At 42.2% G+C, this 27,052-nt stretch overlaps 2 protein-coding genes across 2 annotated transcripts in view; both read left to right on the top strand.

Moving 5' to 3' along the window:
- The window catches only part of LOC138246938 (uncharacterized), a 42,217-nt gene extending 41,410 nt beyond the window's left edge, over positions 1-807 (top strand). Inside the window, exon 17 of the mRNA XM_069201686.1 lies at positions 662-807. Within this exon, the coding sequence (XP_069057787.1) occupies positions 662-807 (146 nt within the window). The remainder of the gene's footprint in view (positions 1-661) is intronic.
- Positions 808-1,108: 301 nt separating this feature from the next.
- The window catches only part of LOC138246937 (elastin-like), a 34,272-nt gene continuing 8,328 nt past the window's right edge, over positions 1,109-27,052 (top strand). Inside the window, exons 1-8 of the mRNA XM_069201685.1 lie at positions 1,109-1,145; positions 9,198-9,257; positions 10,790-10,858; positions 11,484-11,555; positions 13,987-14,067; positions 19,585-19,662; positions 22,052-22,129; positions 22,794-22,871. Of these exons, the coding sequence (XP_069057786.1) occupies positions 1,109-1,145; positions 9,198-9,257; positions 10,790-10,858; positions 11,484-11,555; positions 13,987-14,067; positions 19,585-19,662; positions 22,052-22,129; positions 22,794-22,871 (553 nt within the window). The remainder of the gene's footprint in view (positions 1,146-9,197; positions 9,258-10,789; positions 10,859-11,483; positions 11,556-13,986; positions 14,068-19,584; positions 19,663-22,051; positions 22,130-22,793; positions 22,872-27,052) is intronic.

Genomic DNA, 27,052 nt, shown 5'->3' with positions numbered 1-27,052 from the left:
CTTCCTGTTCTGTCTAGATTACTATCCTCTGAACTCTCTGCTCTCTCCTCACTTCCTTCTGCAGATCTTTTTGTGCGTCCCCTCTATTTCCAGTTCCTTCATTCTTTTCTCTGATTTATTTTCTCTCTTTGTTTAATCTACTGCTGTCTTCTCTGATTTTTTTTTTTTTGTTCTGTACCCCCGCTCTCTGTATTTCTTTTCTCTTTCAACAATACCCTAATATGCCATTAACAGGCTAGCCACACATGCTTTCACCATCTACCTAGCGCAAAAATACATTTGCTGGGCAATATTCACACAACAGAATAAGAAGACATGTAAGCAACCTGAGACAATGCTCTGGCCTCAGTTTTATACTAAGAGGCAAATTCCATCACCCATCTGACTATACACCTCCACAATCTGAATCAGACTCTGATCTGCGATAGAAACCTGGGAATGGGTTAGAAAATCACTGTAGAGTAGCAAAGCACTGCAAAACTCTACTAACGCACATTGTCCTCCTCTAAAATCCCAACACTAACAATGGCTGTGTGTTCCTGTTGCCTATGTCCTGCCTCTGCTGAAGCAGTCTCTGACCTTACTCCTCGGATGAACACTTCTGCGTCTTCTTTGTGTCAATATTTACCATTGCAAAAACCTTCTATCTTTTTTTTGTCAGGTTATGGAGCAGGAAACGGTTACCAAGTAGCTGAACCACAGCAAGGGTACCCGAATGGTAAGACCCACATGGGACTAGTTTTGAGAGGTAGACATTACCTTTTGAGTACCACAAAATATCACCTGCAACCAACATGCTTTCCATGACCCACCACACTAAACCACTGCCAGGAACATTGGTACTGAGGTATATTTAAGGAATCACATGTAAAGTGAGCATTGCTGGACAACTGCCCAACCTATCCATCGGGGATGTCTCACAGATGTAAATGGAGTCTTAACCTCTATTTACCAGTCAATTCATACATTTCATTGGAACCTCACTATATCCTACAGATCTGAGACTTCAGTAGATTGTCAATCATTTTTTACCCTTTTGGTCTTTGATACATCAATGGAGATTTCTCTTTGGCTTATCATTGGTTTCATTCAGTGCAGATTCTCGCTCATGGTTTTTGCCGGGCAGGGGAAGGTGAAAGATTCAGGTATGACAACTGTTTTTGTTTTTGGGACTTGATGTCAAGCAGATTTATGAATCTTTAGCAGGTACATCAGACTCCCTTGCTATAATGCAATTCAGGGAAATAGATAGGAGGCCTAATATAATGCTATCATCTTTTCCAACAAGGGATACCATTGATTTTCTAAAGGTAGCAAGGACAATAAAATCAGGACCCCCCTTTGATCCTGCTCCATTGAATATTTTATTACAAGGAGGAGAGCTCATTACTTCTGCTTTAGTTTCTTCATACAACTCCTTGTTGGAATCAGGCCCAGTGTCGGCCATCTGGAAACATGCTGTTACCCAGCCTCTGTTGAAAAAAATGTCCTAAGATCAAGACAAGCCAGAAAACTGTAGGCCCATCTCTCTCCACTCCCAAGGATATGTAAAGTCCTGGAGGAGTTGTGAATGGGTTTCTCTTTAATTTTCAGAAATCTAACAATCTGCTGCATCATACACAAACTGGCATTCGCCGAGGTTGTTGCACAGCTAAAGCTCTTCTACTAGCTACAGAATATATAAAAAGAACATTAGACAAGGGAGGGTCTGCTGCACTCATCCTTCTGGATTTGAGAGCAGCCTTTGACATGGTATTGCATGCAGTCCTGAGAGACAGGATAAAAGCATTAGGGATCACAGGGGCAGCTCTAAAATGGTTAACATCTTTTGTTACCAATAGAAGCTTTCAAGTTACTGAAGGACCTTATCTGTCAAGCATGCAGCTGCTGGACTCTGGTGTGCCTCAGGGTTCATCTCTGAGCCCAACAATTTTTAATATATATGTGCAACCACTCTTTGACATTCTTTGCTCTAATGGATTCACAATAGTGTCTTACGTGGACGATACGCAAATTGTGGTCTCATTGGCACCAGATACTACCACCTTCTCCAAGAAACTGACCACATGCCAGTGCTTAATTTGTAAATAAAGACTTGCCGGTGCTCAAAGCCCACCTCTTAAACACATGGCTGCTGCAATTAAATATGCGAACACGGAATACTGAGGTAGCGTAATCTTGAAGCCATCTCAGGACTCTTCAATCCATTTAAAGTCACTCCCTCCCCCTTCAGCTCACTTTTGCAGCTTTCTGCTTTCTCCCATTGTGACGCTTTTTAGTTTTTCTCTTCCTCCATCTTTCCCATATGTGTCTTTTGCTCGCAGCAAATGCTTGGGGTAGAAGAATAAGCGCCGGCCCTCAAAATAAGTGCTAGTGCTCAGTACTGGAAACTGCAAGCACAAATTAGCCACTGCCACATCCATGTCTCAAGTAGCGAGATGGATGGCAGCCAGCTGCTTAAAGCTGAATTGGAATAAAACTGAAGTGTTGGTGGTTAGAAATAACCCACATTGTGGGACCAATATTTAGGGCCCACCTGTCTGGGAAATCCTCCTGTTCCCAAACCTGAAATAAAAATCCTTTGTGTTATCTTGGATAAGGACTTAACTGTGAGTTATCAGGTGAATAAAGTGTCAGGCACTTGCTTCAGGTTACTAAGCTCCATTAGGAAAATGTTAAGATAGCTCTCTTTGGCATATAGAAGGATTGTGGGTCAAGGCCTAATTCTATTGCATCTTGACTATGGGAATTCGCTGTACCTGGGAAGCCCAACATACGTTATAAAAAGGCTCCAAGTGATTCAAAACGCAGCAGCACAAGTATTGCTAAGGCTGCCAAGAAGAAGTTCTGTGTGCCGGCCCTTGGCTTGTTTACATTGGCTACCGACTGAGAAAAGAGTTAATTTTAAAGCCTTATGTATTGTTCATAGGCTGCAGTACTGAAATGACACTTATATTCTTCAGCATATCATCACTCCACATGTAGCCTCGAGAGCCTTTAGGTCAAACGCTGTCTCTCTTTTGAAGGTTCCCAGAATTAGGAAAAAAGAGGAAGAAGTCAATCATTTGCAAACCGTGCATCCAATCTTTGGAGAACTGTCTCCCAGTCCAGATCACAGCGAATTGCAATCTTCTTAGTATTAGGAAAAAATTTAAGACACATCTTTTTGCATAATTCGGACAGCAGCTGTTTTCAATCGATTCATCTGTCAGCGCTGGGAAACCTGTTGTTGGGTAGCTGTTCACACTTTATAAGATGAAATATTAAAACATAACATAACATATTCAACCTTCCCTTGGATCTCTTTGGTGGCCTGTTCACCCCTACCATCTTACTTTCTATGCTTAGCCCACCCTCAGCTCCTCACCACCTGTGCCACCCCCATCTCAGTGCCTCAGTGTTTATGCTCAATCCACTTACAGTTCTTCACTGTCTGGTTTGAGACTGCCCCAGCTCAAGTCAGGCTGTTCAGTCTGGGTTGGCTCATCCTTGTGAGCACCACGGTCCATCCTCAGTCCTTAGTTGTCTGTGCTCTGCCCTTAGATCTACACACTCTGCTCCTCACTGTATGTGCTTTTTCCACCCCAGCCCATCACTGTTGATGCCTCTGCATTCCCCAAGATTGCCACTGTTAGGTGTCAGCACACACTTAGATTCTTATAGTCTACTCCAGCCATCCTAGTTCCTCAAAGTCTTAGCCTCTTCAGACTACCACAACTTCTCACTGTCACAGCCCACCTTCAGCTCTTTATCATCTGTACCCAAACCCAGGCTGGCCTCTCCCTGTCTTCTCCTGGGTTCACCCATGGCTCAGCATTCTTCTCCCTTTGTCCACCCTATGCTTTTTAATGTTTAGTTCATAGCTGACTATTGGTTCATAAATTTCTGCGATCCACCCTTGGATGCCCACTGTCTTACACTCCACTGCTAAAATGTGGCGCCCTTCTCTGCTTTTTAGATCGAGCATAAGCGTTCAACCTCGTGTATACTTTTAGTATACTTCTTATGGCTTAAAGCGATTTAGTTTGTTGGTTGCAGTGTCATTTAAAAATTCTTGGTCACTAGTGGTCAGTTCTGCCTTTTTCTCCTTCCTTTTTCTTTTTCAGAGCAGTTACCAATTACTGTATTATTCCACTTTGATTTATTTATCTATTGCTGTGACTGACTATTTTTGTTATTTATTTTGTGCTCCCTTGTCTCTGTGGGTGTTTGAGGCTTGTAGCTGCTTGCCTTTTATTGCAGCATTCTGTTCATCCCGCCTCCTCCCATGTCGCTGACATGTGTTTTGGCTTTATTCCAATGCTGTGCTCCTTTGCCTCTGGCTCCTAAAATAAGCTTATTTTACAAAAGAAACACCCGGTCATTTAGCTCAATGCACAGCAAAGCTACAATATGCTCTTTCTGGTAGAATGTAGCTAAATCTAGGGACAACGATGTGAAACTTGCTTAGCCTCGCGTCGCATCTCGAGTCTCTCTCTCTCCAGGGCCCCTCCCTGCCAGCACTCATGACTTAGCATACAGGGCATTACTTAGCTCCTTTTTTGGGGCCATACATCCTCTCAGTCTGCTCTGCTATTGTTAACTTCATTATAGCTTTGTAGAAATGCAAGACAAGAACTCTTGCAAGACTTTAAATTCTGTTAAAATAAAATGAAACTAATTTTTCCAGCCTTATTTTCCAATTTTTTTGATTTTGTCGTTAATATGCACGTCCAACCACATCCAAATTGAAGTCAATTTACTATATGTTGTTCCAGGAGATACAATTATTCTCCAAACTGGGTGATTCACCTTATCTATAAATATGTCTTTCTGGCCTGGAAATTCCTGCCCTTGATGTGTTTGTCCTTTAATTTAACAAATGCATTTTACCAAGGTATTTTATTGGTGCCCGCCTCTCCACATGTTGTGATACTGCGTATGGCACAGGTATTGAACAGTACGTTTTTCTGTGGGAAGAATTTGAGCATAGATACACGTACTGTATTTCTTTATTCAACACCTTTTTGGAATTTAGTTGCTGTTGCTGTTCTAACATGTGGTTGAAATAAATATGTAGCTGATTTGGTGTGGATGATGTGCCCAAAAGCACCATGTTTCATATATGATCATCCTTTACATGCAGACAAACGCATCTAACACCTCTAAAGAGTTGTCAACAGAAGCAACAAACTAGCAGGGCATAATTATATTGCTATTAATGTCTTTAGTGGTTATTTACAGAATATGGACAGTGCTTTGGAATAAGTTTGTTTACATAAATAAAAGACATCCTTAGTTTTTCTCTCATAAAAAACATATAACAGAATCTATATGAAGGAAATGTGTGCTTCACAAGTCACTTTTATGATTAAACTATTATCACTTTTAGATCTTAGACATATCATATGTTGGCTTGTAAGAGGTGGCGTATGCAGAGGTATGGCTGCTACCATAAAACAACATATGGTACGGTCTTCATCTTGGAAATGTTTGGTCTATTCTTCTCTGTCCACAAACCCCATGGTGAGGTTAGTATTTAGAAACAAATCATACACCCTAAACAGAATTTCTTAGAATGCTGCGTAAAAAATAAAAAGTACAATTTCCGATTTTCTTGTGACAAAGTATCAGTTATTGACTCAAGTTAATTTGAGCAGTGGTATGTAACCTGCGGGTTAATATGTTTTTTACTGTACAGTTGCTAAATAAAGATCTATTGTTCGGTTGGAAACATAGCATACACTGAAATATTTTTAAGGTTTCCTTCTGTGATGCATTGGAAGTGGGGTTTGGGAAAAATTGAAATTATATACTTCAAAACAGAATAATTTTGATGAAATTACTTTTAAAAAAAACTTTTTTGTTGTAACCTTACTGACTTCCTAAAATTAATCCTTTGCTATTTGTATTCCTGTTCGTTGGGTGCTATTATGTTTTGTATATTACAGTAGGCATGCGAGCTGCCACTGTTTCATTTGTTTTTCAGCATCAAATTTACATCTCGTTTTTTTGCTGCAACATTTTTACTTATTCTTCCGCCAGCCACAGCTCCCCTCGTTTCCAAAATACATTTTACTTCGTGCACACTTGTTCTTCAATTGAGTGGAGCAAATACTTGTTCTCTGGCTAGAGGTGAATGTTGTCAGCCTACTTTACCAGATCAGTGTATTTTATTTTTGTCGTTGATCTTCAGTGCTGATGCAGTTGCAATAGACTCATTTCGTGATTTAATTTTTTGTGGTTGGTGTTGCCAAATGTTGTCATAGTGTACTGCTCTTTTTGCTAAGCATGGGAATCAAGCTTTCCAGTAGGTGTGGTCAGTATTGTAAACTCTGAGGAAATTCAGCGAAGAGAAAATTTGTAACAAAGCAATGGTTAACATGAGTAGCATTCTAATCTGCAGGCTAGATGTCTCACACTGCACTTTACTTCGGTTAATTTCTTTATATTTTTGTGTACTGGCTGCAGGTCTTGGCCTATGTTCTCACAGTCTCCTGCAAAGTTCCTTTATACAGCATTGAGACAAAAGCCTGATCACTTGTTCAGAAATTGTGCATCGCAGACAGTGGGTCAACTCCTCAGTTTAGTAAGACTTGTGAGAGTTGCCCCGTGGGATCAACTAAGGCTGCAGAGCCTATGTTTTTTGTTGTAGGCTAAAGCATGCCTTTGGGGGCTAGTCCTTTTAAGGTTTGGTCTGCGACAACACATGTTGCTAAAAACACATGTTAATGGACAATGTTGGTGAGCCCAACTTAAACACTGAAATTGTCCAGTGATGGTTCTCGTCACCGCCACGCTACCGCAGCCTAAATACAATCGTATTATTATTATTAATATCATTGAAGTGTAATTATGATACAATATTGCTCACATGTTGCCAATAACCCAAACTGGCAATTTCAGTGGGTTTTAGAGGTGAAGTAGATTTCAATCACAACGCTGCTTATCGTAAGATTTTTCAATACATTTTTTGGGTTTATTCATATTTTTCACATTTTTCGGAGGTCCCCTAACACATAGAGACCATGATCACTATAGTGTTGAAAGTGAGCCAAGAAATTCACGGGAACTATGCAGGAGATCTGCGATCTTGATCAATCATCACATACTTTCTAAATGTCCATGGCACAGAATGTGCAATGTCCTGTCATTGACAGATCACATGGGTGCCACTTCTGGGAATTACTGCATTTTGTACCCTTCTGAACTGTGTCTGAGGTTTCATCATATAGCCCTAGGAAAACATCTTTTGGGTAGCATCTGTAGTTCTTGAGGCCCGAGGACCAACAAGGCCAGCAGAGAAAAATCTCTTACATACGCTCAACCAATCAGAATCCAACGGGTCCACAGACATAATGTGCGAATCCGTGGAATTTCAATAACGCTGAACAATCAGCACTGCTAAATATGTGAAAATTGTGTATGAGATGTGAACCAAAAATGCTAGCTTTGCGTATACATATAAAAATGAACCCTTTAAAGTGTTGATTAACGACTTTTAATTTCTAATATTTCCGGAAATACTGAACAGATTTACTCTGATCAATACATAGGACCAGGTTTACAACATTCTCTGCGTTCAAGCCAAAGTTGGTGTGAATCAGTCCAGTAGTTTGGACTGCAGAGGAAGGTCAACATTAACTTAGGTATTTCAAATTTACACTCCCAAAATGTTTTTTTTTTCTCCAAAATAACATTTGACCCTCTTTATCAATCTGCACCAGATTTGAAAATAATAACAAAATTAAATAAACCAAGGCCCATATTTATACTTTTTGACGCTAAACTGCGCTAACGCAGTTTAGCGTCAAAAAATTTAGCGCCCTCTAACGCCATTCCGAAGCGCCATGCGGGCGCCGTATTTATGGAATGGCGTTAGCCGGCGCAAGCAGACCGGCGCTGCCTGGTGTGCGTGGAAAAAAACCACGTAGACCAGGCAGCGCCGGCGTAGGGGGAAAATGGCGCTAGGGCGTCTTAAAATGGCGCAAGTCGGGTTGACGCTAAAAAATCGTCTTAACCCGATTTGCGCCATTTTTTCGACGCCCAGACGCCATTTAAATGACTCCTGTCTTAGTAAAGACAGGAGTCATGCCCCCTTGCCCAATGGCCATGCCCAGGGGACTTATGTCCCCTGGGCATGGTCATTGGGCATAGTGGCATGTAGGGGGGCACAAATAAGGCCCCCCTATGCCACCCAAAAAAAATTGAAAAATATAAAAAATTATACTTACGTGAACTTACCTGAATGTCCCTGGGGTGGGTCCCTCCATCCTTGGGTGTCCTCCTGGGGTGGGCAGGGGTGGCAGGGGGGGTCACTGGGGGCAGGGGAGGGCACCTGTGGGCTCATTTTGAGCCCACAGGCCCCTTAACGCCTACCCTGACCCAGGCGTTAAAAAGTGGCGCAAATGCGGGGTTTTTTGACCCGCCACCTCCCGGGCGTGATTTTTGCCCGGGAGTATAAATACGACGCATTTGCGTCGCCGTCATTTTTTTAGACGGGAACGCCTTCCTTGCATCTCATTAACGCAAGGAAGGCGTTCACGCTAAAAAATGACGCTCTTTGCCCATACTTTGGCGCTAGACGCGTCTAACACCAAAGTATAAATATGGCGTTAGTTTTGCGCCGAATTTGCGTCGAAAAAAACGACGCTAATTCGGCGCAAACGGAGTATAAATACGGGCCCAAGCATTTCCAAAATGTGGTGCAATTGAAAGTCTGTAGTAATCATCATGCAAAGAACAGCATTTCCTAGGTAAACTCAACCGTAACCGCAGTGATGGGGACGCAGCTTGTACTTAGCACATAAAGCCTACGAATGAGTCTCTTGGAGCTAAAATACATATCACCCAAGATCCATTCCCCTTGTTTACGTTAACTGTTTAGGAACTTCCAAAACATAGCTGTCTTTATCTTACATTCTATATAGGACGTGTAGATTACACACATTTATGCAACAAGAACATTAACCTTCAGAGCTACATTAACTCATCAGTGGCTCTCTAGTCTGTGTTTACCACCCGTCTTTGTGTCTTGCACATCCTAATGAGGCGGACTTCGTTTTCAGGGTTTCTTTTGCTCCCACATATACCTATGCCTGATGTGTATTCCATTATGTAGTTATGCACCTAGAAGTCGTTTACTTTGCACCGGGCAAGCAAGCATATTCATTTGGTTATAGGAGGATGCTTGAGACAACTTTTTTTTTCTCCTTCAGTTTATGATGCTGGTGCCCGCCCGTACCCTGGCACAGGACTCCGGCCACAGTACCGCAGTGGTAAGGCTCCTCTTTCTTTTGGGGTTCCAAGTCATGTAGGCACATTTAGGCCCCAATGGAAATGGAGAGGCTGCTGGACTATTACATCACAAGTAGCCTGGGGATGAATCGCCCTGACTGCAGTGGTTTTGTTTGCTTGTTGTGGTGCATGTCCTCAGATTGTGATCAGAGCGACAGCAGTGAAGCAGGAGTTAGATTGAGGGACCAGGAGGCAAAGCTCCTCTCCAGGTATCATCATTCTCTCACTGGCAGGGCCTAATATTAGATTATGCCACTGGGAGTGCAAACTATTCACCCACGGTCAGATGGAGGTCACCAATGGCCACGCAAAAGAGGGGAAGTTTGCTGCAGAAAGTGGTGGGTTATTATTTACAGCTTACTTGGCAGTAGTGCATATACCTGACGGGAAAATGTTTCTTGAAAAATTAGCACAATCCAACATTTTATAAAAAAAATTAAAATTGACATTTTCCTTCTGAAAAACAGACAGGCTTGCTTGAAGGTACCACTGGCGGAGCAGAGGGTTGGGTTAGTCTGACCACCGTAGACCACACACACTGATGGGGGATACAGTGTCTGACACACAGGGAGGTCAAAGGGATGTGTGAAATCCTCAGTTAAGTCATATCCGGGTACAAACAAGGCAGCCTCGCTCGTGCCATTGCTTGCTAGTGCTGTGAGAGGTTTAGTCGTATTTTGTGACTGCTTTGAAAGATTCAGCTGTTTCAGGTCGTTCTTCACTATGTTAAGTGATGTCCTAAACTGCCACAAGAGTGAGGTCAGACCTTGTTCCAGCTGTGATGGACTCAGTGATATCATATTCTGCCGTACCTGTGATGTCATAACTCATTGTAGCTGTTATATGCTTAAGTAATACCTGTATCAGCTGTGATACGTTGAGTGACGTAACATTCATCCCATGTACTAAGTTTCTGTGATTTCATGTTCTGCTGCATAGATTATAGGTTTAATGTTGCTACGTCTTGTAGAAACTGCAGTAGATTTTGTGTTGTAAAATATTGTTTCAAATTTGATAGCTTGAGTGTATATGTTTACCACATTAATTCAGATCTGGGCTTACTGGAATGCATTCTGAGAGCTGGACTCCTGTCTTACCTCAATTGAACCAAACGGACTAATGTCGTAGATTAAACTGTTTTTTAGATGGGAAATGCAAATTGGAATGTGATCACCCCGTTGACACTGAATAATTAGGTAGATTATGTAGGTTTATGCTACCTTCTCCAGCTGCAGATTCCTTACAGTTAGTAACATCATTTTCTGCTACTGATGTCATATCTTATTACACCTGGGATAGGATCAGCAGTATCTATTCTGCTGGCAGTGTGGCCAAGGTGATTGAGTTGTACATGCAGCGAATACCTGAAGAAGTTGTTTCCTGCTAGACATGGCAAGGATAGGTGCAAGATGACTATTTAAAACCAATATCACATTTTTGGATCTCCTGGAAGTTTTTGCCATTTGATATCCTGTTGTTTGGACTCAATCGTCTGTGTTATTATTTCTTGCAGAAGGGCAAACTCCTTATGGTGCAAACATTGGCGCTGGTATGGGTGCCGACCCAGCATCTGCTAAATACGGTGAGGCTTCCTTTTTTATCAACAATTTGGACCTCTGGAGGCCTACCAAGTGGGCCAGCCAATGTGTGGCCATTGAACATACACCATCATCAACCTCTGGTTGCTCTGAGGTCGGTGGTGCATGCATGTGAGGCAGAGTTTCTGTCAGATGGGGACTGGGTAACAAGGGATATTAGGACTCCCTTTCAATGGTAGCTCTCCTAGTCCTCACTTCATATGTTTCTTATAACATGTACTTCTCTTTATGCCATACTCAAAATCACAAAGAAGGCCATCACAAAACGGGACAGGAGTGAGTTTAATGGTCTGAAGCAAAACATTATATTAAATACAGCTCCCTAATTCAATCTAGCCTTATACACAGGAATACTGCCGTCCATGAAAAATTGCATTATAATTAGTACACATTTAATCCCAGAGACTGCCTGGATATTTGTGAAACACTGACTCTATCTCATTTCCTCAAGTATAAAAGTGTTTGAATAATAGGCAAAAAAGGCCAATTTCGAGGATCAATCTCTGTCATGTCCTCCCAGTTCCCTGGTGAACCTTTCTCTTTTTTCTTACCTTTATAACTCTAATTTGGCCGATAACACCATCTAATCCGTTGTACATCTGTCTGTAGGTGGGGCCGGTAAGCAGCCCTATGGTGGAGCCCAGCTCGGAGGTGGAGTTGAAGGAAAGCCTGGAAAATATGGTAGGAATTATTCCAAATAATTGTATAATACCAAGCAAGACATGGTGAACATGCTAGGAAGGAATGAGGACACAGAAAGTGCCTGTCAGCAAGTTGCGGCTCACAGGAGGGTGAAGGGGCGGTTAGGCATAGCACAGAGGGGAGATGAGGGGGGTAGCCTGACCAAAAAAAACAAAAAAAACCTTAACTGTTTCGTTGCACCACCTCCAAACCGCTCCAATCTGCAGGGACAGGCTCAAGCTCCCAGCCTGCCCTATGTCCAATCGTACTGCTGCTTTCATGCTGCTGGCTGCATGAAAGGAGTGGTAGGGTTGGACGGAGAGCCATGCCTCGGATCTCTGAGGCAGAGTGGGAGCCTCTGCCTGCTCTCTTCAATCCGGCACTGCATTGCCGGGTTGGACAGAGCCTACTGCACATATACGTTTGGCTCGCCCGAGATGGCCGGCCAAACATACATGCCCACTCAGGGGAACTGCTATGCACTCCCCCTCTGTCCCTGTCACACCCGTGGCCCTGCCCCTTTTGCAGTTTATTATGTTTTTACTGTAAAAGTTTGGCAGCTGCTGTTGCAGGCGGGGGTGTGGGGCGTGGCGACGCTCCTCTGCCTTAGCGGAGGTGCCGACCCTGCTGCCAACCAAATCTCATGTGCGTCTTACTGAAAAATATGTATTCCATAGCTTAGCTCAATGTGTTGGAATGGCCGCTAATGTAATATAATATTGCACAATGTAGAGGAAGCAAATAAATAGCTATCATGCTGGAGAAAGTTTTTTGACAAATATTTGGTGAACTCGTACCCTGTGCATATATACATATATATATATGATTTGTGTTTCCTCTGTTTTTGTTTTAATCTTCATGAGAAATAGATTCCAAAATGTAGGGTTCAACCTTTAACCGACCATGACCCCATTAGAAGTTTTGGCGTGGCACAGAGTGGGATGAAACCTGGAGCAGGGAACAGCCCTAAAGAAGGGGCTTGAGACTTCTGAAGTGGATGCTACAAAGTTTGTGCAACTCTGTTTTCTCTTGGGACAAGTTTGCTTGGTGCCTCTGTCAGGAAGGGGAATATTCCCCTGGAATATCGAGATAGGAATCTTGCAGCAAATATCATGGATACAATATTAAAGGACAAAATATTTAAAGATAAGCAAGTATAGAGTTTCTATAACTAACTCCACATATACATACCTTGACTATTTATATAGTCACTGAAAAAAAACAAAGGTTACAGCTAAGTTATAGTTAGATTAATATTTTACTCATAAAAAAAACATAGAAATTCAGCAGTTATACTTATAGTTATACTTATGTTTATAAACTATAACTCATTGCCTAAAGTTACTTTCCGGCAACTTTTCCGACTTTGCCCGTGGTCACTTGCAGTTGGCAGCAGGACATAACCTGCAACCAACGCCCCTACATCCACCGAAACCCACAGTGCTTTTGGTGTGTGTTTTTTTTTCTTTTTCTTTTGATTCGCGGATTCTTTGCAAGTTTACACTGGGAGCCACGCTGAGCCCTGTGGCAGTTCCCAGGAGCCGCAGATTGGCCTGAAAAAAAGGCAACTTTCTGGCCATGAGGGGTCCCTCCATGTGTCTTAAGGGGTCAGGATACCTGTATCCTGACCTCTTATATGTTTTTTTACACTGTTTTTTCTCACCCCCAGCCGATGCGAGAAACAAAATGACAGGCGCAACTTTTCTGTTAGGTTACAGCCAGCCAATCAGTACCTTGCTTTTCCCCAGGATCCACGGACCCTACAAAGGGAATCCGTGTCCCTAGAGATCCATATTTGTTTTAACCTTAACTCAAAACAACTGAACAGATTTACACCAAATCACAAAAAGCACAACTTGTGGACCAAGATCTAGCTTCCTGCCAAACTTGGTGTAATTTCGTTTAGCCCTTCATACTGTAGTCATGTCTAAAAAATTCAAAATCCCCATAGACATAGAATGAGGAAAACATGTTTTGGGACCCCACTTTTTCTCGGGTCCCAACTTGACAAATCATTCCAAAAATGTAAAAACAGCAGCTGAACTGACTGTTTTATTAGTTTTACAAATTGTGTGCCAATTCGTCAAACAGCGCCAAAGTTAATGACAACACAAAAAATGGTCCATCTGTGGAAAAAGTTGGTCCTAACTATAACTACCTCTCTCTCTCTCGGATGGCTTCAAGGTACTTTTGTGGAGTTAAGAATAGTAAATCTATGTTTCCTCTACATGCTGGTATCTTTCCATATTTTGCCTCTGGATGTTCTGTCCATGATATTAACATATCACAATATTCCTTGCCTCTATATTCCATAGAATCGTAAGGAGTACAGCATGCCTGGCCTATTCATATGTCAGAGATCACATATATAACTCAGCCATCTTTTCTTGGTATCTTATCTCTTAACCTTTTTTATTCACTTCCCCCATAGCTGGTGCTGGTCCTCTTGGAGTTCAGCCTTCTGTTCCACTTGCTGGTACCTACGATGGTAGTTCAAAAGCTGGGAAATATGGTAAAGTATTTGTCAAGACTGCTGCAGAATTGCTATTGTCAGGGGTTTAGATACAGTTCCTAAATTAAGCTGCTACACTGACTTACATCAACAGAATCCAGAAAACCCTGCTTACCAGACAACAGATTTATCAACACCACAGCCCATAAAATCAAACATTGGCCCATTCAGATTATGTACTTTATAAATCAAGTCATGGTTTAACTGTATGCTTAATTTCTTTACAAATGTCCAGTGGCATAAAGTAATGTTAAAATGCATTACATTGATATACGGAGTGAGATTATGGAGTTTCATGTCACTATAGTATGGCCTAATCATAACCTACACAACTAATGCATCCACTGTATCACGTGTACTTACCATAAAAAAAAATAACAGCAGTCAATAGTGGATGTGATTTTTAAGGATCAATATTTTGACCATGATATAGTGATATAACACCAATCATTGTTTATCCAAGTAACTTCACTGTTATACACAAATATGCTACAATAGTCGAGCTGAGAGCAGGGTGGTATTAATGACTTGTGCCTAGGTATTTAGAGAAATTAGATTTGTAATTATGGAATTTTGCGGGATTCTGCTGAGCCATTCTCAATCCAATACGCATGGAGCATCTTGATGCAGAACATGCGATGTTGTAGATCTAAAACTACTTATTTTGACCCAAGTACACTTTCTTGTTTGTGGCAGCCAGTTTGGGTCTAGAGTCTGCTGGTCTCTGCATTTGGATGGCCCTCAGTTATGTAGTCATAAATCTGTGATTTAAATATTCACTTGCTGAACAAATAATGGGGCAAGCAATAATGACTTTTAAAACTCCAGAACATTAGGCTGCAGGATGCCATTTTCAATTAGATTTTCAGTATTAAAAAAGACCAACAAAGAACATAATATAACATAGCAACTTTATGTGTACAGCACACTTTCACTCATGAGTAGTCCCTCGGTCCTCTTGAAAATGGATATTTATTATTACCCAACTCAATGATACTTGGCAGATCCTGGGAAGAGGGGGCAGGGCAGACAGCGATACTGGCCCACAATCTTAGTTATTGAGGTTGTTGGCAACCAGTGTCCTGGTGCCCACCATATTATGTTCCTCCAAACTAGGCCAACTCCAAACTGTTCCGCAGTTGTTTCTTAGGGCTGTGATGGCGATCAGACAAAGGCTTCTCAGGGAATGATGTAGGGTTAAAAACTCAACAATCAAACAACATACTCAATAAGATGCTTTCCAGTCCAGTGCTTTTTGTACAAAAAGAGAAGTGTTTTTTATAACTCAACAGAATGTAATGCTACACCCAGTAATGGAGCTCACTTACAGGGTTCATCAAATTACTGTTAGCTGTAACCAAGATGGATAGTGTCCGCACCTACCTGGGCTCCTGATCAGGGGTGGGATTCTCTTCCCTACCACAGTGATATCCCACTGTGAGAGTATCCCCCACCCTTCTGTAAAGGACATTTACTTATAAGTAATTAGTGGCAAGAACCTGCTCAGGTGCAAGTACAATTACAGATATTTGATCATTACAGGGGATTCACAAATCTGCTCAATCTTGTAGTTTGCTAAATGTTTGGTTGTCCCACTCATTGGGTTTAACTACAGAGATCTAAAGCAAGATACACTTTCTCAATCTTTCAGACAGGGCCTTCTGTTACCTGCCCAGTTGAAACACTGCACCAGGGTGGGGAAGTCATGCCGTGCTCTGTGCAGTCTCTCGGCAGAGTCCTCTACCTCTTGGATCACATGAAGCTTCAGCACAGCAGACCAGGCTCTGTGGTTGTTTCTCCTTGGCAGTTGTGGTCTCCATACTATTGGGGAGGCCCTATGATGCAGTGCTAGGGATGTCTAGACACATAGCTAATCACTGGCGACAGGCTAACTCCTCAATTTACCGTGAAGATGGAAGATTGTGCACTGATGATGAAAGTTATTATTACTTCATGTAAGTCACCAAATGAACCACACAAGTTTGGCTGTCACTTTGGGTCTTGACTGGGTTCACTCCCACACACAAGTTGACTTCTGGGTGTTCCTCAGACCGGGAACATAGCTACATTTCTCATCCTGGACATGGTCAGGCCCCCTACTTCCCTGACTGAGTAGACAAGCAGGTTTTCAGGGGCTAGTCAGAAAGTTGCACAGACTCCAGGTGATGTCCCCTCACCTCTGGCAAGTTGAATGTCAGGCAGATTCCAACCCTGGTCAAACTGCAGCTCTTTTAGTACTCTACATTGCACTTCTTTCCTTAGTCAACAAAAACTCTGAACTGAAACAAAGTGGGATGATTTGGATCCCACCTATACATTTATTTTCCAGACAGGATGTGGATCCACTGTGTAAGGCTCTAGGACAAGATTGCAGTGATTCCCTTTAAAATATAATTTTCTGTCTATAGTGCAAGCAGTATTTGTGCAATGTGATGACTCTCACAGTATGTAATAATCATGCTGGCTCCAAGCAGAAATATCCAAATCAAGGGTACAATGACATATGAGATCTCTGCACCCACCTCTCACCAGCCTTCCTGAAGTGGTGATCAGGGAAAGACAAAAGGGCCAACCCTGCTTAGAAACTTTGTTACCTTTAAGCAACAGATTCTGCTATCTCACTCCTGTGTCTAACCATTCACCAAATGACAGCGCTCAGGAAAGTTAATTGACAGTCCCTTGCTAAAAGGTCCTCGTAGAATGTTAAGGGTGGTCCTATCTTCATCCCCCCCATATCAGAAACAAGTCCATACCCTACATTTCATCTAGTGTTGTGTTATACCAGAAAGCATCTCAAATAGATCCCACTGGTCACAGCAACCATGCTCATGCTACACAGAGTCATGCTATAACATGTTTGCCATACCTCCTCTGTGGACACACAAATTCAGCATACACAACATGTCAGCACAAGGGTCAGTTGTCACATCCTACTGGAACTTTACATGAATGAGTTTGTAGGCTGCACTCCTCTGAGTCAGATAAATTGATCCACTGCCCCTCTGCTTTATGTCAACAACCCAAGAAACAGACAGTAGTCCCATGTTGCTACGAGGATGTGCTTGGTGTGCCCTCCTAGTATATAGAACAATATCAAGACCTTGGCTTTACCATGTATAGGCCTATGCTTGAGAGCACACACTGGATTAGTGCACTGGATGGGCCAGAATAAAAGTCAGGGTACCAGTTTCACATGTAGTTGGGTACTAAACGCAAGGTTATAGTCGCATATGCCATGCCGAGGACATTCCTGTCCAATCAGTAGTCATTTAATCAACCTCCCCTCATTGGGACAAATGGTTTAGTGATCCCACCTGGATCAGAACCTGTGACCATGAGATCAAATACTGATCTCGGAAGCAACTGATCCAGCCCATGAACATATTCTCTGCTTACTTTTATGGGCACGCCCATACTTAAATTTCTTTTGATATTTTATTTATAAGGTGACACGTATAGGATAACCATCTATTACTCTTAGAGGTGAACCTGAACCTTTTGACTCAGACAAGAGTGTGATAACGTCCTAACAATCAACATTAACAATATCAAATTAATAAGCATCAATTTCAATTTTGGAGTCAGTCATTTATACACACCATGACCTATGTGGTAATGAATCACCACACCAGGTTAATAAAGTTCAAACATTTATTGCCCTTTACATTAACAATGCTAAGACCACGTAAATCAAATGCAGAACCAAATTATACAAAATACAGAAACAATACAGACTGACCAAATAGTCGGAAGAATCTCAATCTAGATAGAATATTTATCATTAAACATTCAAGAACATCAATACAGAATAACAACAATAACAGATGAGTGATGGAAAAAGAATACATTTATTTATCAAAGATGAGTTGTTTACAATCAAACTATATATATATATATATATATATATATATATATATACAGTCGAATTTAGATTTTGGCATCCCTATCACTCTAATTCAATAAGCATGTTTAGGCGTCATTCAAAAAGAAAAAGAAGACAAAAATTAATTTGGAAAACATCTGAATATGGCGCTAACCAAAAATAGCAGTTGGATTTTCTAAAAAAGAAAACATAAGAATCTGCAATAAAAACAAATGCACATTTAGTTATAACTCTCTTAAATGGATCAGCAAGCAGCGATGTCTTCATCAGTGGAGCATCTTCTGTTCTTCATTGGGCAATGGCATAATAGGGAACAGTTCAGTAAAATTTGGTCTTAATGCATCTGAATTGATAGAGGCAAAAAGCTAAGGAACATAACACATCTTTTCACTAGCTGAGAAAAAAAAGGAATCTTGAGCTTACATCACCTAAACTTTGCTATATTAAAATCCTAGTAAGCAACTACCTAAGTTTCTATTGGCCAGACTATGTGGTGTTTTAGTTTCAACCAATACATTTTGTTTTGCACTCCATAAGATTCTTTGTTATTTTTCTGCACCCACGATTGGCTCATCTCCTCTCTGGCAAAAACTTAAACTCAAGCAAATACAAATATTGTAAAATGAAACACGACATTGAGCACTGAAGTCTTTTGTTTAGTTCATACATTATTATCTCATCCCAGGAAACAAACTCTACAAGCAGGGGACATATCTTTTCCACAGTGAGCAAGTCACACAGGATATTTGAAGAAACATTATTTTGCAGAGTTAACAATCTTTAGGCATCGTGCCTTTGGAAAATTACTAAAACAAGATGCTTTTAAAACTAATGCTAAAACAGGAAGAATAAAATATTTCATACTAGTTAAACTATTAACTCTTTTAGTACATATTAATACTCATTTTTCAGTACATTTAATTATTATTAAGCAAAATACATTTTCGTTAGATATTATATTTTCATATTAATATATGTTGTTTATGGTGTCCGCCATGTCAGCTACACATTTTTTTTAATTTTCTAATACATGATTTCCGTTAGGCCTTTTAAAACATGGTATTTCATTATGTTTAGTGACACAATTTTATTAATAATGTTTGCACTCTAACACTTTCATTGTATTATTTTTTGCACACAATCATTGCATCTATTATCTTGATATAGGATCTGACTATTGCTTCAAGTGTCTTGATAAAAAGACTGGTAATCCCTGGAGTACAGGACAATACAAGTTTGAGTGATTTTAACACCGTTTTTGAGACAACTAGTACCATAAGATTTTCTTAGAAATCGAGGTTCAATTTCCACTCCCCCTGAAGTGAATCAGAGGGAGATAGGCCTGCCCCTCAGTAGTTATGGCCTGCCACCGTATCATAACACAACTGACCCCCGTGCTGGTTTCTGGTTATAATTATTTTCAATAATTTTTTGACTAAAGAGATCTCAGGGATGGAGGGTCCTCTGGATAGGAATAGATGAAATGGGAGTGACAAGTTGCCACTAAATGAGTTTCATACTATTATGGTGGATCCAGTAGGACACTGAAATCCTGCATATATACCGTTCTTTTCTGTCCCCCTTTCTTTGCTTGTATGTGGGAATCTCTCAGCCCTGCCCCTACTTTCTTGCAGGAGCTGGGCAGCTGCCTTACAATGGGCAGCCAATCATGCCTGCAGGATTGGGAGGAGACTACGCTGCTGGAAAGTATGGTAAGTAGCGAATTGGAATGATGCAGAGATGAAGATGATTAGGGGTATAAAGGTGTGTTTAGGGAAGCAGGTTCATGACAGGTAGCATTCATTCCCCCCGGGACTGCAGTCATGGTACCTCCAGATAGTGACTAGCTTTTGTAGCGGTTACTGGACAGAGATACTCTTGATAGCAAGTAGTCAAGCTAGGTTTGGATTCTGTATCTGAAGAGAAATGAGAGGCAAAAACAGAAAGGCCTATATGAAAATAGATTTACTTTGAGACTAAGAGTCTGATTTAAGAAAAGTGGCGCTGCACCCAGTGCAGTGCCACTTTCCTTGCGCCCATTAGTGGCCCCCTACCACCACCATGTGTGTGGCGTATTAAAAATACGGTGCACCATGGAGCAGGGTAGGGGGCAATGGCATCAGAATTCCTGATGCTATTGATGTACTCTCCAGGAGTAGTGCTAAAATATTTGGTTCTACTTCTGCAGAGTACATAGGGGCCCATTGTATTTAATGGCATGCCCCCTTTTAATGCCTGCTCTGAGTGCAGACATAATTTGGCTCAAGGGTTTACAAAGTAGGGCAATGGATGCATTGTGCCGCCTTGTAAATATGGCATGTGTAAAAAGCCACTTTAGCGCCGCCTTAGCATAAAAAAATTATGCTATGGCGGAGCTAAGGTGGTGCTAGGGCCTCTTAAATCAGTCCCTAAGTCTACTGTCCTAGAAAGGAATGTGGAAATCTGGCAGTCACTGAAAAGACTTGTTGCTATCTGTGCCCCAACCCTCCTGACATATTATTAACCTCAGCCTTTCATATGGAGCGACAAAAGAGCTGATATTACTGTTCTCATCACATGCTATATTTTGAATCCCTTTCACCGAACTCCTTGTCACCGCATGAGCTCTCAAGTCGTCTTTCAGTGTTCAAGCAGAAGGACGTGGCGTTGACGGTTCTGCAGCACAATATGGTTAAAAACATTCTCCCTCCACCCAACACATGCATAGCCCTTTATACATCATCTTCTATATGGTGCCACTATACCTTAACTTCTTGCATTGTGGTATTTACCAAACAATCATTCCATAATACCTGTTCCCACATCTGGGTATCCAAAACCACATCTGCAGTTTGGTGTCTTGAGCCAAAATGTGAGTTCTTTTTGGAATCTGGACGCACTGTGTCTAGATCTGAGCCCAAACGCCACTAAGGTTAAGGGTTATTGGGGGGACTTTCAAGGGTGGAAAGGCAAAACAGGGCTTGTATTAAACTTCTAAGACAAGAGAATAAAAAGAATATATATGTGTGTTAGGGTGGGTGGGCAGTATGACTGGAAATTGATTGAGGTGTTTACTTTTCTAAAGAACAAAAAACTGTGCAAGAGACTGAGGGGGTCATTCTGACCATGGCGGTAATTACCGCCATGGCGGAGGTCGGCGGTAGCACCGCCAACAGGCTGGCGGTGCACCGCTGGGCATTCTGACCGCGGCGGTTCAGCCGCGGCCAGAAACAGAAAGTCGGCGGTGTACCGCCGACTTTCCGCTGCCCGTCTGAATCCTCCATGGCGGCGGAGCGCGCTCCGCCGCCATGGGGATTCTGACACCCCCTACCGCCATCCTGTTCATGGCGGCTCTCCCGCCATGAACAGGATGGCGGTAGGGGGTGCCGCGGGGCCCCTGGGGGCCCCTGCTGTGCCCATGCCAATAGCATGGGCACGGCAGGGGCCCCCGTAAGAGGGCCCCAAAAAGTATTTCAGTGTCTGCCCAGCAGACACTGAAATACGCGACGGGTGCAACTGCACCCGTCGCACCTTCCCACTCCGCCGGCTCAATTCTGAGCCGGCATCCTAGTGGGAAGGTTGATTTGCCCTGGGCTGGCGGGCGGTCTTTTGGCGGCCGCCCGCCAGCCCAGGGCAAATATCAGAATCACTGCCGCGGTCTTTCGACCGCGGTGCGGTGTTCTGACGGCGGTACCTTGGCGGACGGCCTCCGCCATCCACCAAGGTCAGAATGACCCCCTGAATGTTTCAATAAAATACCAAGGCCTGGGCAGCTGTCTGACTCTGTTGCTCCTATGGAGATCCAATAGTCCAGAGCATTTAAGGAAAAGGAACCTCAAAGGTCATAGCAGGACTGTGGTGGATTAGAATTGTTTATTGGTCACTCATTCAGATATTATAAACTCACAATGAAGTACCAAAGACCTGAGACATTAATTTCCTTCTGCGATAAATACTCCAGTGCCAGGCAGCACTCACTGTGCTGCGACTGGAGAAATCCCTCCTCCTCACAAGTCACAACTGGTAGATCAATCAAGAGCAGGCCCAAGAATAATGCAGAAGATAATTCAGTAAAGCTTGAACAAAACTTAAGCTGTGTGTTCTACTGTGCTCCCCCCACAGGTGCTGGTCAACCCCAGTATGATGCACAGACTGGAGTTCAAGGAGGACTTGGTGTTGACCCATCAGCTGCCAAATATGGTAAAATAGCATCAGTGACTCAATAACATTACCATTACCTTCTTCAGTTATAATTACTCCATGAACAATGTCTCAGCTAGAATAACCAAAGTCTTTCCCAGTGCCTTCATGAGTTACGTAACCTGTAACTTCGTCAACAGCTAGCAATAGGTTTTTTTCAATACTATTTTCAACAGTGGACTCAACAGTACCTTCATTTGCTTTATCACAACTTCTCTAAACCCTCCAGTAACGGTTCCAGTAATCTCTCCAATGCCGTCTTCAGCATGCTTCGCTAGCTTCATGATCACTATCAACCGCACTGATACTGTTGCAAACATTTCCCCATTAACACTTTATAATTTGGTATTGGTAAAGAGTAAACCTTGCTGAAGCACAGTGATGTGCTGTAGAGAACTGAAGGCAGAGCTACAAAAAGAGAGAGGGTTTCTAGCATGGGATGCTGGGTCCTGAAAGGCAGGTGAGCTATTTCTATCTGCTTTGTTTTATGCCTTCTTAATTTATTTTGTATATTACAATGAATACCCTTTCCAATACCCTCAACAGCTGGATCAGTAGATTTATCAGTTTATGAATACCACTGCTGTATTTATTCCCCATAAAGGTCTTTCCATTGGTTTACCACAAGTCCATTACTGACACTGACTCTTTCTTATTCCTACAGGTGCCGGACAGTTACCCTATGGTGCACAAGCAGGAGTCCAGGGAGGGCTTGGTGTTGATCCATCAGCTGGCAAATATGGTAAATGGACATCAATCGATAATTGTATAATACTGCCCACATATCCGTCTTGTCGCTGCAGAGTACTTCCGATGTAACTTCCTTGCCTCTCCTTATGGTATGGTCTCTGCAAACCCTTGTTAGACTTCTGTACTTTTTAAATAATTCCCTTACTACTGCAATGCCACTGCATAGTTCTTTCAGTTAAGAAAAGTGGTGCTGCACCCACTGCAGCAACACTTTTCTTGCCTCCCTTAGCACCCCCCCCCCCGGAAGCCACCATGTGTGTGCCGTATCTAAGATACGGCACACCATGGTGGTAGTAAGGGGAACTAGCAGCAACATTTTTGACGCTAGTTTGGAGCTTTGCAAGATTGCATCAAAAATGTTGACACTAATCCTGAAAAAACCATTGAGGCCCATTGTAAGCAATGGCATTCCTCCTTTTAACACCTGCCCTCAGCAGGTGTTGAAAGTGCAGAAATAAATGATGCAAAGAAATCTTTTAGATTTCTTTGCACCATTTTTTTGCCCCCCTAACAGGGGAACGCCCCCTTTGCATACATTATGCCAGGCGCAGGCATAATGTAGCTCAAAGGATTACAAAGTGTCACTTTCTAAGTTTGGTGCGGCGATTACAGCCTTGTTGGGTCACATCAGCGTATTAACAAATGGTGCTAATGTGGCATAAGGAGATGCTAGGGGCACTTAAATTAGCCCCTAAGTCTTTGTATTGTTCTTCCCACACTGTATGTTTGTTACAGTGTTCCCTGCCACTGTATACTGTTTCTTCTGTATATAATATTACTTCTGTGTCACTGCATACGATGAGGAGACAATTTTTATATAAATATTGTCATCCTTTTTATTCAGTTTTCTCAACCTGTAAAAGAGTTCTGTCCTCAGTGAATTGAAAGTTATGTGTTAAAACAAATAATACAATGATCTGTCGACAAAAACTTCTTTTGAATCAAGCAGAGTATTTTTGCAACGTTGCTCTCTGTGCATGAAGGCCATTTTCTTTGGTTACAGAAAGTGACGTAGTATGGTACAATGTAGGCTGAGCCTCAGAGAAGAGTTAAAAAGTGTATACCTTTATTCCCCAAAACTATTGCAACAAAATAGCTAAGATCAGACTGGGCAAAAATAAAGATGGGAACAAAATAATAGAAATAAAGCCAAGAGCAAGGACATAGATCCAAGACGTATGCAGTTTATTCCTCGAGGAGCTGTTGTAAGTAAAAAAATATATAATAAATATAACAGTAAAGGAGTTCATCAGCTTATTAATAACTACATCCTCTCGTGGACATATCATATCCATTGTGCTGAGATGCCCACAACATTAAAAGTTTAAAAGAATTTCGTTTTGGGACAGCAAAGTAGGTACTAGCTTCCTGTTTAAATACAATGGGGAGAAGGAGTTTTTAAGAAAGTATGTAAAAAGAGAACACTTTCCAGCTCTCAAAAATGAGATTGCCCTTTGGCAAAAAGGGGCATTTGGGAGGTGAGTCACAGCATGTATCAACATTTTCAGTATAAGTAATTTTAACGCGCATGTACAGAACTGCATGATAGGGGTGGTCTACTGTACTACGCAGAAAAAAAGATACACCATCCTACCTTTCAACACACCACACATTCCTGATGTACCTTTTTTCAGTGGGTATCCGCCCACCTACTAGCAAAGGCTGTCATATGCACATAAACAATGATAAAGGAGGGACCGGGAGATTAGTGGTCCAGTGTACTGCCTCCCACTCGAATCCTTACACAAAAATAGGTACACTGTTCCAATACATAGAAAAATTCACAGGGGCCACCCAATTTGACAGGAGCAAAACCCTCATGCATCACAATGGATGTCTAGCATCATCATTGGGAAGCTCCTCATCAGGCTGGTACTACAATGCCTGATGGGCTCCCCTAAACGGATCGTAGTTGTGACAAAAAAGTGATAGTTATCACTGGGATACCTAATTTTAAGTAACCGAGCAGCTATTGGAGAGAATCAAAACTTAAAATTGATTTACCATCTATAGGCAATAATTCATCGTTTTAATCAGTAGTGAATCAGATGGTAACCAAGATTAAAAACAAAAATGAGGAGTAATGAGTGATTAATGATGCTCACCTACTCTCAAAAAATGGGGAGGTTATAGCCAATTATGGTTCCTCACACTCAAAAGTCTACATGTTTCGCGTCTAAGCGGTCCAGCCGGATCCAGCGACGCTTCATCAGGACAACAACCTTCTCCAAAAATTATAATATCAACAAGTGTGTAAAAACTAAGTCACTTACTCAGTCCTACTTGTTAATGCAAAGGTAGCCCATCCCTAATTTCAGGATAGAGCCCAAAAGGATCGCTGGCCAGTGACAGAAACTAAGATTTTTAGAGTCTTGATAGTAGGCTAATAAACCTACCCCACCAGCGCGCGTCCTCCGCAGATGTCCAGTTTGAAACATTCAGAGCCCTTAGCGCCATCCTAATGACATATTAGGGTCATTTTTTAATGCTAAAGTGGCGTTGGATGGCCAAAAACGCTGCGCCATATTTTCACAGTTGTGCAATACATGCATTGCGCAACTTTGTAACCCTTTGTGCTACATTATGCCTGTGCCAGGCATAAGTTATTCAAAGGGGGTGTGCCCCCCTTAGGGGGCCTGAAATAATGGCGGTAGGAAATCTAAGAGATTTCTTTGCATCATTTTTCTCAGTACTTTTAATGCCTACTCACAGCAGGCGTTAAAAGGGGGCATGCCATTGAATACAGTAGGCCCCTGTGTACTCTGCAGGAGTTGCACCAAAATTGTGGCGCTACTCCTGCAGAGTACATCAATAGCGTAAACAAAATTAAGCTATTGCTCCCTACCGTGCACCATGGTGCGCCATATTTGAAATACAATGCACACATGGTGCCAGTAGGAGGGCGATAAGGGGTGCAAGGAAAGTGACGCAGCATTGGGTGCGGTGCCACTTCCCTTAAATCAGCCCCTAACTGTCTAAGTGAATCAAAGAAGAATGTCATAATACTATCTAAACTGCCCAAATTTAAACATAAACATTTACAAATTGTTAAGTAGCTTAGCTACAGATTTTTTTGGAAGGGGGACTAGACTCTCCTGAGAGAGTTATTGAAAAAAGTAGAATAACTAATGGAACAAACTATAACAATCAGCTTAAAGTGTCTGCACAATCCTGTCTGATCACTTACACAAAGGGGGTCATTACGACCCTGGCAGTCTTGAGAACGCAAGGGTCGTGGTGGCGGTCGGACCACCACCAATGTGACGGTCCGACAGCCACATTACGACCGTAGCGATAGCTTCGCGGTCGGACCACCAACACTGCCAGTTTTCCTATACAGAAGGGACTGGCAGTGCTGGCGGTCCTAATCCATGCAGTGCTGCCCTAGGGATCACTTTGCCAGTGGTTACATGGCACTAGCACCGCCATGTAACTTCTGGCGGAGACGGGGTGCAGAGGGCCCCAGGGTGGCCCCTGCACTGCCCATGCACTTGAAATGGGCAGTGCAGGCCCCCCCTTGGCAAGCCCAGTCACAATGTTCACTGTCTGCTGTGCAGACAGTGAACATCACTACGGGTGCTGGTGCACCCTACGCATTACAGCATTGCCGCCGGCTCTATTATTAGCCGGCATCAATGTTGTAAGCCATTTCCCGCTGACCCTGCGGGAAACTCTTAATGGGGCCAGCTGGAAGGCAGCCACACTGGCAGCAACCTGACAGTCAACTTCGGCAGACGGCCTTTTCTGTCCGCCTAAGTCGTAATCAACTCCAAAATGTTTTGCAAAGATTTGTGTTCATGTATCTGAAAATAGGCTCTGAAAGAGCTTTGCGTGCCATGGCATCAGTTTAATTCCTTATAGAAATCCCCCTAAAACACGGTTTCTTAAAACAGGCTAGGTTCCAGTTTGATAGTTTGATGTACAACCTTAACAGACAGCTTTTTGACAAGTGATTCGATGTAATGGAGACTTATAAGAAACCAGAATAAATAGATAAACAATTCTATAGGATCTGTGAGTTGCTTCTTATTTTTAGTAATAATTCATTTTCAGGTGGGTAGGAGACAACACCCAAATGACATTTGGTTTTAAGCTGCTTATGGTTCAGGAAAGACAGGCTGACAATGCTAGATCTAGAAAAACCCACTGTGATACTTTCAGTTGGAGGAGGAA

The sequence above is a fragment of the Pleurodeles waltl genome, chromosome 7 (assembly GCF_031143425.1).
Source record: "Pleurodeles waltl isolate 20211129_DDA chromosome 7, aPleWal1.hap1.20221129, whole genome shotgun sequence".
In the NCBI taxonomy this organism is placed as follows: domain Eukaryota; kingdom Metazoa; phylum Chordata; class Amphibia; order Caudata; family Salamandridae; genus Pleurodeles; species Pleurodeles waltl.
Note: the sequence above shows the minus strand (reverse complement) of the source record. Positions and strands in the feature narration are given on the sequence as shown.